The sequence below is a fragment of the Mesocricetus auratus genome, unplaced genomic scaffold (genome assembly GCF_017639785.1).
Source record: "Mesocricetus auratus isolate SY011 unplaced genomic scaffold, BCM_Maur_2.0 Super-Scaffold_100676, whole genome shotgun sequence".
Taxonomy (NCBI): Eukaryota; Metazoa; Chordata; class Mammalia; order Rodentia; family Cricetidae; genus Mesocricetus; species Mesocricetus auratus.
Window position 1 is genome coordinate 18662379 of NW_024429266.1, and position 12328 is coordinate 18674706.

A 12328-nucleotide genomic window follows, 5' to 3' on the forward strand; every position below is an offset into this window, starting at 1 on the left:
AAGAGAGGAACGACACCCAAGGTTGCGCTTTGTCTTCCCATGCAAATGTGTACTGTGGCACCACACACACACACACACACACACACACACATGCATGCACGCACAGACTCAGACACACACAGACATACACACACACACACACACACAGACTCAGACACACACACACACAGACTCAGACACAGACAGACAGACAGACACACACACACAGACACACAGACACACACACATGCACGCACAGACTCAGACACACAAACACAGATTCAGACACACACACAGACACACAGACAGACTCAGACACACACACACATGCACGCACAGACTCAGACACACAAACACAGACTCAGACACACACACAGACACACAGACAGACTCAGACACACACACACAGACAGACACACACACACACACATGCACGTACAGACTCAGACACACAAACACAGACTCAGACACACACACAGACACACACACACACACACACCACACAGACTCAGACACACACACAGACACACACAGACAGACTCAGACACACACACAGACACACACACAGACAGACACACACACAGACAGACAGACAGAGACAGACACACACACACACACACACACACACGCATGCACGCACAGACTCAGAACCACAAACACAGACTCAGACACACAGACACACACACAGACACACACACAGACACACACACACAGACAGACACACACACACAGACACACACACACAGACTCAGACACGGACAGACACACACACACACAGACACACACACACACAGACACACACACGCACAGACTCAGACACACACACACACAGACTCAGACACACACAGACAGACAGACAGACACACACACAGACTCAGACACACACACACACACAGACAGACAGACAGACAGACACACACACACAGAGTCACAGCAGCCACTCTCCTATTTCCTGACATTAAAGTTCTTTCTTTCAACTCACTACAGGTAATTTTGGCCACAGCAGTTTACTGTGAGACGGGAAAGAGAGGAAGAGGGGACACTTATCTTTTTATTCTCTCATATATTACATCCTGACTGCAGTTTCCCCTCCCTCCACTCCTCCCAACACCCTCCCCCTCTCACCCAGATCCACTTCTCCTCTGTTTCCCTTTAGGAAACAGCAGTCCCCCCCCCCCCCGCCCCAGGATATCAACCGAACATGTCATAACAAGCTACAACAAAACTAGGCACAAACCCTCACGTCAAAGCTGGACAAGGCAACCTAGTAGAAGGAAAAGGGTAACCAAAAGCAGGCAAAAAAGTCAGAGACAGCCCCTGCTCCCACTGTTAGGAGTCCCACAAGAACACCAAACTACACGACTATAACATGCATGCAGGGGACCTAGCTCAGACCCTTACAGACTCCCGATTACCTCTTCAGTCTCTGTAAGCCACTATAAGCCCTGGGTGGCTGATGCTGCGAGCTGTGTTCTTGTGGTATCCTTGATCTCTACAGCTTTTATAATCCTTCCACAGCCCCTTCTGTGGGGTTCCTGAGCACTGCCTAGTGTTCAGCTGTGGGCCTCTGCATCTGCTCCTACCTGTTGCTGGATGCCATCTCTCTGATAACAACTGTGCTTTGCATCGATCCATGAGTATAACAGAACACCACTAGGAACCATTGCTTTTCCTTATTTTTTTTTGGCCAGTCTCGTTTGGCTCTATCCTGGGTCTCTGTGCTGCCCTGCCTCTGGTTCCTGGCCATCCAGGCAGTGTCAGAAGTGGGCTAACTCTCATGTAAAGTGTTGTGGCATATTTGTACACTGTGTGGAAATACATTTCTGTGACTGGTGTAATAAAATGCTGAATGGTCAATATCTAGGTGGGAGGTCTAAGCAGGACTTCAAGGCAGAGAGAGAACGCTGGGAAAAAGGGGAGGAGTCACTAGTCGGACACAGAGGAAGCAGCACGAGCTGTATGGAGAGACAAGGTAAGGAGCCATGAGACAGAATGTAGATTAGACTAAAGGGGATAATCTAAGTTATAAGAGCTAGTGAGACAAGCCTAAGCTAAGACCAAGCTTTCATAATTAATAGTCTTTCTGTGTCATTATTTGGGAGCTGGCTGGTGGGACTGAGACTCATTATAGGTAAGGGCTTAGTGTTGCGTCAGCCTTTTGTTGGTCACTGCCAAGTGTTCTGTGCCACCGTTACCCTAGCATGTTTGCAAGCAGGTCAGATTTTTCAACATTCTTTTATTTTAAATGTTTATTTTTACTTTGTGTGCACATATGTATACTTGAAGGCCACAGAGGTCAGAAGAGGGTGTCAGAGCCCTGGGACTGGAGTGAGAGACAGTTCTAAGCCACCATGTAGGTGCTGGGAACTGAACCTAGGTCCTCTGCAAGAGCAACAAGTGTTCTTAATCGCAGAGCCAGCTCCATATGTTCTATAATTTGATTTTGCTTGCCCTACCCACTGTTTTCTGATGGCCCAACACGCTCCTTGCTGATCAGCTGCCTTCTTCCCAGAGTCTCTTTCTCTGTATAAATGTGTGTCCTATACAAGTACACACATACGTACAAACAAATTTATGAATATTTGCATTTAAATACATTTAAATTTGATTCTGAATATGAGAGAGAATATTTTTATCCTTTGGGGTCTGCTATATTCTGGTAAACATTTTTCCTTCCGTTCCATTCATTTTCCTGAAAATGACATCATTTAAATCTTTGCAAGAGTAAAATTCTGTTGTATATAAATGAGTTACTCAGTTACAAAAGCAGCTTAAGGAAGGAAGGATGTATTTCATTCATGGCTTGCAGTCACAGTACATCATGGTAGATAAGGCTTGGCAGTGGCAGCATATAGTGGCCTTAGTCACATTGTACCCATAATCAGGAAGCAAAGATGAATGCTGGTGTTCACCTGCTTCCTCTTTTGTATTTAGTGAAGGACCCAAGCCCATGGAATGATGCTGTCACCATTTACAGCGCGTCTCCACCTCTCAGTTAAGTATCTCAGGGAATTATCTTCACAGTTTGTTTTCCATGTGATCATAAATCCACCTAAGTTGTTGCAAATGGCTTTTAGACACCACACACACACACACACACACACACACACACACAACTAACAGATATTTATTCTCAGCAACATGATTGCCCAACCCTAAGCTGAACACGGATGGCACCAATGGGCATGCCAAAGTGGATGGGAAAAAGCCCACGAGGCCTCATTCCTGCACAAAGAATTCCAGGCAACTAAGGAAATTTGTGAGTGTGAAGGGTGATCTTCCCTAGGGAAGAGCACACCAATTAGTTGTCCGGATCCAAATGGTCAGCTCTGAAAACATGCATGCAAGTAATATTATATGAACTGAGGAGGTTATATTTAGGAACATAGATGTATATGTACATACATATATTTCTGTATTAACAATTAGTGAAAAGAGAGGTCATGAATTTGAAGGAGAGTAGGGAGAGGTATGTTGAGGGTTTGGGAAGAAAGGGAAGGGAAGAAAAGGGAAAGAAGGGAAGGGAGATTGTAGTTACATTATAAGTTCAAACATAAAACAACAAAGACATATTTATTCTAGCATTATTGTATTAATTTGAGATAGTTTAAATACTTGGGAAGTAAATGAGTATAACCATAAAATATAGCATGAAATCACTTCCCTATGGGGTGAAGTCACAGAGTACTGGTGACCTCCCAGTTACAGGATAGTTATAGCACTTAGTTTTTCCTTAGTTAACTCTGTGCTAAGGGCTGCCACACTGCTGGACTGATGAGCTGCAAAACTTCCTAGAACAGTGGTGCTCCATCTGCTTACCAACAAAAACAACTGACTATTACATTGTGTTTTTTATTCCCAGTGCACGAGAACTAAAATATTGGATCCTCAAATTTACTTGGATCTTGCTAATGGATTAGCTGTGGACATTCACATTCCATCAACATTTCAGAAAACATTTCCTGAAAAGAAAGAGGTGGTAAATATTTTATGTATACCATAAGGTCTCTGCTGTTTTTGATTGACAATCAATTAATTCAATTAATGGGCATGGTTGAAGTCCAGTGAAACTTTGTTCACAGGAGCTAGAGGTGTATGAGGGTCAGGGATAAACTCACTGGATACCCTGCACCAGGCTCTGGGTTTGAAAATCAGTACTGAAGGAAAAAAAGATTCAAAATAATTCTTCTAGTTGAAATACTGTCTGATATTATGAATGTTTTAAACTGGCTCAAAACAATAGGAAACAAAACATAATAATTTGGGTTATAATCACTACTTTTTTTTTTTTTTGGTTTTTACGAGACAGGGTTTCTCTGTATTGTTTCGGAGGCTATTGGTCCAGCCTGGCCTCGAACTAACAGAGATCCGCCTGCCTCTGCCTCCCGAGTGCTGGGATTAAAGGCGTGTGCCACCACCGCCCGGCTATCATCACTACTTTTTATTGAAAATAATTTTTCTATACAATATATTCTGATCATGGTTTCCCTTCTTCCACTTCCTCCCACATTCTCTACACCTATGCCTCCTTCAACTCTACACTCTTTTTCTCTCTCAAAATTATTTCAGAAATCAGAGACTCACTATGTAGCCCTAATTGACCTGGAACTCATAGAGATCTGCCTGTTTCTGCCTTCTCAGTGCTGGTGTTAACGGTATGCACCATCATATCCAGCCACAAGAGTGTTCTCATACAAACTTAACAACATCTGCTACAACACACAGCAATATAATCCCTGTGAGCCACTACTGAATATGTGGTCCACTGTTGATCAAAATGCTCTGTGATCCATGATGGCTATTTAGGGTGAAAACAAAATGTTATGTCAGAGCTAGGTTGATCAGCTTTGAAACTGTTAATGAACCCAGTTAAATATTTTATAGAATATTTTAATGTAGCCTCAGCCTTGGGAAACAGTGGGTTACATGTGGAGGTGACACCTAAAATGAAAGAAAAAGAAAAAAGACTTTTTTTGTTTCAAAGTACTATGTGTGGGAGAACTGTTTTGTTCTTTGATAGATTTAGCTGCTATTCATTCAATTAAAAGTCAAGAAATTCATGAAGGCGAAAACGCCTTGTGTATTAATAGAATTCTTTTTTCTAAGAGCCCCTTTGAAGGCTCTGTTCTTAATTAATCTTTTAGACTTTTGTCTCTAATGGTATTGGTTCAAAAACTTAATGAAATGTATCTCTAGGTTCTATATGAATGAAACAACACGAGGAACAGACTTGCTTGAGAATTAGGCGCCAGAATATTACTAGACAGGGTCCTAGAAAAATGACCTTTGCACACAAAAGGGAGTAGAAAAGCCAGAACAGAAAATGAGTTCTCAGGTATTCACATGAGATCAAATATGTGAAACATACTTTAGAGACTAATTAAGTATTGGAATTTCTAAACCATATATGCATGTATATTATTTTGGGAATGGAGGTGACATTTTTGTCATAAAGCAATGCTGTTTCTAAGAATCAATTAAAATTTTGTTATATGTATGAGTATTTTGCCTTCATATATGTTTGCCCACCATGTGTGTAGCTGGTGTCCACAGAGGCCAGAAAAGGGCATCAAATCCCCTGGGAGTGGAGTCACAGACAGTTGTGGGCCACACTGTGAATGCTAGGAATCAAACCTGAGTCTTCCGTAAGTACAACCAGTGCTCCTAACTGCTGAGCCATCTCTCTCTCTAGCCCCATAAGGTAATGTTCTTAATTCAAGTACGTGGATTTTTCTGTATAGTAATATTCATAACGGATTTATTTAAATAAGGTTTCCAGTGAGGGGAAGATGGCCCAAGGAGTAAAGTGTTTGCTGCGCAAGAGTGAGAACTGTATTTCCGACTCCAGAATCCACAGGCAGCCAGGTGGGTGTAGAAGCCTACCTGGTATCTCAGCGTATGGCAGGTGGCTGGGGCCAGTAAGGAATCCTGACGCACAACATAAGGTGGGGAGCAAATGAGGGAGACACCTGCTGTTGTCAACCTCAGGCATCCACACACAGACCTCATACACGCATCACGCCCCCCCCACACATACACACACACACAGACTTCATACACGCATCACACCCCCCACACACATACACACACACACAGACCTCGTACACGCATCATGCCACACACACACACACACACACACACACCACATACACCACATACCCCCACATCACGCCACACACACACAGCACCCACACACATACACACACACACACAACACATACGCCCCACATCACGCCACACACACACAGCACCCACACACATACACACACACACCACATATCCCCCACACCACACACACACACACACACACACACCACATACCCCCCACACCACACACACACACACACACACACACACACACACCACATACCCCCCACATCACGCCACACACACACAGCACCCACACACATACACACACACACACAACACATACGCCCCACACCACACACACACATCACCCTACACACACATGCATACATCACATACATAGCACATACCATACACACCACACATGCCACCGCATGCCCACACCTCACCAAACACACACCACACACCATACAGACAGACTACACACACACCACACACACATACACACCACACATATACTTTATGTGTATATTATATAGTATATGCCACTGCTACTTAATAGCAGTGCTGTTTACAGGTTCATAATTTTATAAGGTACAGATAGGTAGAGCCTGCAGACATTGAACCATGGACATTGTCTCTTGTTTGATAAGACTAGCAGTTTGCTCTGAACAATCTCCTATTTCAGTATAGAAAGCTTTTAAGATTAATGATATTCTACGATATGTACTTAGTGATAATTTATTGATAAGTACTTTGTTCCTGGTAAAATACTTCTGGGTGTTTTTCTCCTTTCAATTTATTTGTTTCAAATATTTATGAAGAAGAAACAAAAGTTGCTTTAACAGAAAAATCTCAACATTTTCTAAAGAGACCTCTACAAATTCCCCCTTACTCAGCACCAGTGATTTGAGATACAGCCTCTTTGGGGGTTTATCTCTCCTCAGTACAGAAATATCCAGTTTGTTGGGAAAGCACTTTGTAGAGTTAGAGGACCCAGGAAGAACCCTACATTTTGCTTATGTTTTTGCCCTGTTGTTTTCAGAATTATGATGAGTCCATTAATGTATATAGAAGTCTAGCTTGATCGTTTATTGATAGATATGGTTTTTACTAGCAAAAACATACATGCTGGAAAACTCACTATAAAATATTTTCAGGAAAAAAACACCAAAATTCTTAAGAAGTTTCATCTGTTCAAATTATGTATGTACCTTTATTATTTGCTGACTCTTAGATATCATAATGCAAATCTAAATTTGTAGTTGCTCATTGTACAAATCCAATTTCCAGGGAAAGTCACATTCTGAGGTGTCAAAGATTAGAACTTCAGTGTATCTTCTTTTGTAGGACACAATTCAATCCAAAACTGCTATCTAAATAATTTTATTTATTATATTTGCATTTTCATAGATTTCTTTCACTAGAGACTCAGTCTTTAAAATTTCCTTGAGAGGTCTGGACAGATTGTCTCAGTAGGTAAAGTGCTTGCTTCAGAAGCTGGAGGACAGAGGTTCAGATCCCCAGCACTCACATAAAAAAGCCAGCTGTGGTGACAAGTTTCTACAATCACAGCTCAGGGTGAGGGACGGGCACAGAGACAGAAGGATCCAGAGATTCTAGCCAGTAAGTCTGGTCAATCATTCACATTCAGCTTCAGTGACAGACAATGTCTCAAAAATAAAATCAGGTGGATAGTGGTAGTGGAATATATTTGATGCTGACTTCTAGTCACCACAAATGAATGCCCTTGTGCATACACCACCCCACACAAACACACATGATCATACCACCCTCACACACAAATTTATTTGAAAGGATTTTAATAAATCATTGTATATATTGTAAATATATTCTACTTTATTACATTGAATTTTATCTATAATTTAAAAAAGTCTTAACAGTACTATGTAGTTGATAAATAAATGCAAGTCAGACTGAGGAAATGTATGGTGGTCATCTGCCTACTTATGCCAGAAAGAATTCTGAAAGTTTATTTATTTATTTTTATTTACTTTTATTTTATATGTGTTTCTGGTTGTGCTTGTCTCTGTACCTTGTGCATGCCTGTTGCCAGTGGAGGCCAGAAGAGGTCATTACACTCCCTGGAACTGGAGTAGCAGATGGTTATGAACTGCCATGTAGGTGCTAAGAATTGAACTCAGGTCCTCTGGAAGAGCTCCAGTGCTCCTAACTGCTGAGTCATCTTTCCAGTGTAATTCTTAAGTGTTTTGTTTGTTTGTTTGTTTTTAGCTACTGAAATCCACACCACCCCCAGGTTCACTTCTATTGCAAAGTATAGTCTTTTTAAGAGCCATTTTTACATCACGGTTCCTCAAACAGTATATGATAGGATTGAGGAGGGGAACAATGACAGTGTAGAGAATAGACACCACTTTGTTTGAATTGTAGGCATACATGAGCTTAGGACGGGCATACGTAAAAAGCGTTGTGGAATAAAAAAGTGTTACGACTGTCAGGTGAGAGGCACAGGTGGAGAAAGCCTTTTAACGACCCTGAGCTGATGGTATCTTGAGAATGGTGATAAGGATGATGACATAAGATGTCACTACCACACAAAGAGGCACAGCAATGACCATGAGGGCCAAGAAGAAGTCTACCAGTTCAGCCTGGGAAGAGTCCTCACAGGAGACATTGAGGAGTGGAGAGATATCACAGAAGTAGTGGTTGATATGTGGTGTGCCACAGTAGCGCAACCGTGCTATGAAAACCATCTTAATCATGGCAGTCATGAGCCCACAGAACCAGCAACCCCCAGCCAGTATTCCACAAAGCTGATTGGTCATAATGACAGGGTATCGTAGTGGATTGCAAATGGCAACATAGCGATCAAAGGCCATGACAGCCAGGAGTATGTACTCAGTGCAGACAAAGGTTACAAAGAAGTAAAGTTGTGTCATGCAGCCATTGAAGGAGATGCTCTTGTCCTTGCTGAGGAAGTTTACCAGCATCTTGGGACTGATGACAGTGACATACCACATCTCCAGGAAAGAGAGGTGGCTTAGAAAGAAGTACATGGGCTTGTGTAGTTGCTCATCACTGTGGATGGCCAGGATGATGAGAAGGTTCTCTACCAGTGTCAGTACGTAGGTTACCAGGAAGACAGGGAAGAGCAGAAACTGGAAGGCAGGTCGTGTTAGGAATCCAAGAAGAATAAAATGTGTTGTCGCAGTACGATTGTCTACATCCATAACCTTAGTGATCATGGCTGGCTGTGGACATAGGCAAAGTCAGTTCCTTCTGTGTCCCAAGCACCACCCTGGGATCCATTATAACCTGCCTCTATCAATTCATAATGAGAGCTTTCCTGCCTCCATGCATTTATTTCCTCTTGAACTATGAGCTAAAACTCTTGAACAGCAATTAACCTTAGGGAGTTTGTATTTTAGTTTGAAAAAGTTAGTTTAAAAAGTGTTAACTTGTCCAAGATCACATAGAAGTGAAATTAGACCTCCCATATCCAAGCACTGTGCTTTTTCAATATGTCACTGTTGGGTAGAGGGAAGTTCCTTCAGACCACCCCTTCACTATGGGCAAAGCTTCTCCATCTATAGCATGTAAAAAGAATGCAGAAGACTCAATTACTTATTCTCTATGTATAATTTGTATGATGCCAGACTAATTTCATGGCCTCATTTATCTGTAAAGCAGAGACAATCACATTTGTTTAATCCAAAAATATTACAAGGCCTTAATAAAGCAGTGGGAGAGTGTACTCACAGGTTAATAGCAAATAGAAATGCAATGTGAACATTCACCATCTTCTCAAAGGATCCAGCTGAATGAATAGTTTGAAGGACATTTCCTTCAATCCAATCCACTGTATAGCTATCTTGATGGCCAATTTGGCAAAAGTATGTTTAAATCCCAGCCTTGTCTTTGTCTAGCAAAGTGGACATATTAGATAAGCTTTCAAAATATTAGTTATTTTTTTCCCTCAGGTAAGAATAAAAGGAAGATATTTCCATTTTGTAAACATCAAATGGCATTTAGAGTTTAAGTTCCCATAGAAATTTGCTGTTATTTTTCCAAGATACTGTTCGTAGCCCTAAATCAACACAAATTCTCTTTATAATTCCCTTCCCAAGGATACACCCCATCCTACAATAACAACATTCTGAAAAATGGAATGGTGAAAATTTCAGTTATTGTTAATGGAAAGAAGGAAGAAATTGGACAGTTTTCTGATTGTTAAAGAATTCACCATCCATTTGAGAGTAGTGTTATAAAAAAGCATTCTTATGAGTGGCATTTCTTATATTCTTATATGGTAATTAAGCCAAGCCTGGGCTCTCTCTGGGATGAGCTGACACTTTCTCCAGAACCTCTCATGTTGGAAGAAGTTCTTTGATTTCAGACATCTTATGATCTATCATTTTGTTCCTTTTGCTTTTGTCCAGAGCTATTCCTGTTCCTCATTTCTCAAAAGCTTTGTTTTTGAGGTATAAGTGTATAGAAGGCTCTTTCCTAAGGAAATGGGCAGAGATAGGGGGAGGAGGGAGGGAGGGAGGGAGACAGAGAGAGAGACACAGAGAGAGAGAGAGAGAGAGAGAGAGAGAGAGAGAGAGAGAGAGAAGAGAGAGAGATGTCTATCTAGTCTATTTCTCTCTTTTCATTATATTGCAGATTTAGGATGATAAAAGCAGAAGCTTATAGAGAAATGATACGTGCTTAGTGATGAAAACATACAGATTATGATAAAAAATGGAAAAAACTTACAGAGCACAGCAAATTTAACCATTGTTTTCTGATGCTATACAATTTTTCTTTAATTATTTTTCCATTTATTTATTTATTTATGTGTGTGTGTGTGTGTGTGTGTGTGTGTGTGTGTGTGTGTGTGTGTGTGTGTTGAAGTATTGAAGTCAGGAAAACTTTTGTGAGTTGGTTCCATCTTTTGTCACGTGGATTCTGGAAATGGAACTCAGGTCATCATATTTTGTGGCAAGCATCTTTACTCACTGAGCTGTCTCAGTGGCCAAAAATAAGGTTTCTTATGAAATATATCCCATTGAACACACACAAATACATAAACCTTGATGACCACAGCCTAATATTGACTATTAGAACTGTGGGAATTATAACAAAGCGAGCTTTGAGAATCCTCCTTAGATTTTTCCTTCATCTTCCTTTTAATATCTGAATTCAAGAACATTTGTAAATCATTTAGGATATTTATTTCCTTTTCTTTATTTTTTCTGAGACAAGGTTTCTGAATGTTCTAGTACTCACTATGTAGATCAGGCTGACCTGAAATTCACAGAGATCTGCTTGCCTCTGGGATTCAAGGGGTGGGCCTCCACCACCAACTACTTAATTTCTTTTTTCTTTCTTTTTAAAAAAGATTTATTCATTTATTATGTACACAGTGTTCTGCCTGCATGTATGTCTGCACATCAGAAGATGGCACCAGATCTCATTATAGATGGCTGTGAGCCACCATGTGGTTGCTGGGAATTGAACTCAGGACTTCTGGAAGAGCAGTAAGTGCCCTTAACCGCTGAGGCATCTCTCCAGCCCCCTATAATATTTGTTTGTCTTCCAGATGTGCTGTTTTAAAATTTTATTTATTTTTATGTGCATCAGTGTTTTGCCCAAATGTATGGTTGTGTGAAGGTGTTAGATCATGGAGTTACAGGCAGCATGGGCTGCCATATGGGTGCTGGGAATTGGACCCAGGTCCTTTGGAAGAGCAGTCAGTGCTCTTAACCACTGAGCCATCTCTCCACATTAATTTCTATTAGGCTTTCTTCCCCCACATTTCCATCCAATCACCCCTTTTCTACCAACAAGGATTGTGTTGCTGTTTTCTTGGTCTCAGCTAGTATGTTCTTGATCCATGAGCTTGGGTCAGGTCCTGCAAACATTTTTAAATTTCAGAAAATGACAGGTGAGGAATTATACCCTGATATCTTACCGTTCTTCTGACATCCCCTCTGGCCTCTAAAGAATCTTAGCAGACATCATGGGTCTAAGAACAGCTCTAGAAATGCCTCCAACATTTCTTAGTAGCTTCACAATGAGCAAGTAATTCTTTGGATATGTAACTTAAAGGTTGCAAGAAAATAGAAGACGATGGAAACAAAAGCATTTCATTTGATTTGAAGAAGAATCAGTTAGTAAATACAAAGGGAATATTTTAATTGAAACTATGTCTTACTACTCATTCCTCCCTTCTCAACACCTAACAAGAATAGGAATGTACAAGCCTAATGTAAAAGCATTGGTGGCATATGCCTTT

General features: G+C 41.1%; 1 protein-coding gene and 1 long non-coding RNA gene across 2 annotated transcripts; one reads left to right on the top strand and one right to left on the bottom strand.

Annotated features, from left to right (window-relative positions):
- The first annotated feature begins 1896 nt into the window (after positions 1-1896).
- LOC121136626 lies at positions 1897-3948 on the top strand. Its single transcript, XR_005873672.1, has 3 exons — positions 1897-1951; positions 2914-2973; positions 3842-3948. It is a non-coding gene; the product is annotated as an uncharacterized LOC121136626 (long non-coding RNA).
- A 4367-nt stretch (positions 3949-8315) lies between these two features.
- LOC101844580 (olfactory receptor 6Y1) lies at positions 8316-9293 on the bottom strand. The gene is given in 1 exon segment (XM_013119169.1): positions 8316-9293. A coding segment is annotated over 1 exon segment (978 nt).
- Between the last annotated feature and the right edge of the window lie 3035 nt (positions 9294-12328).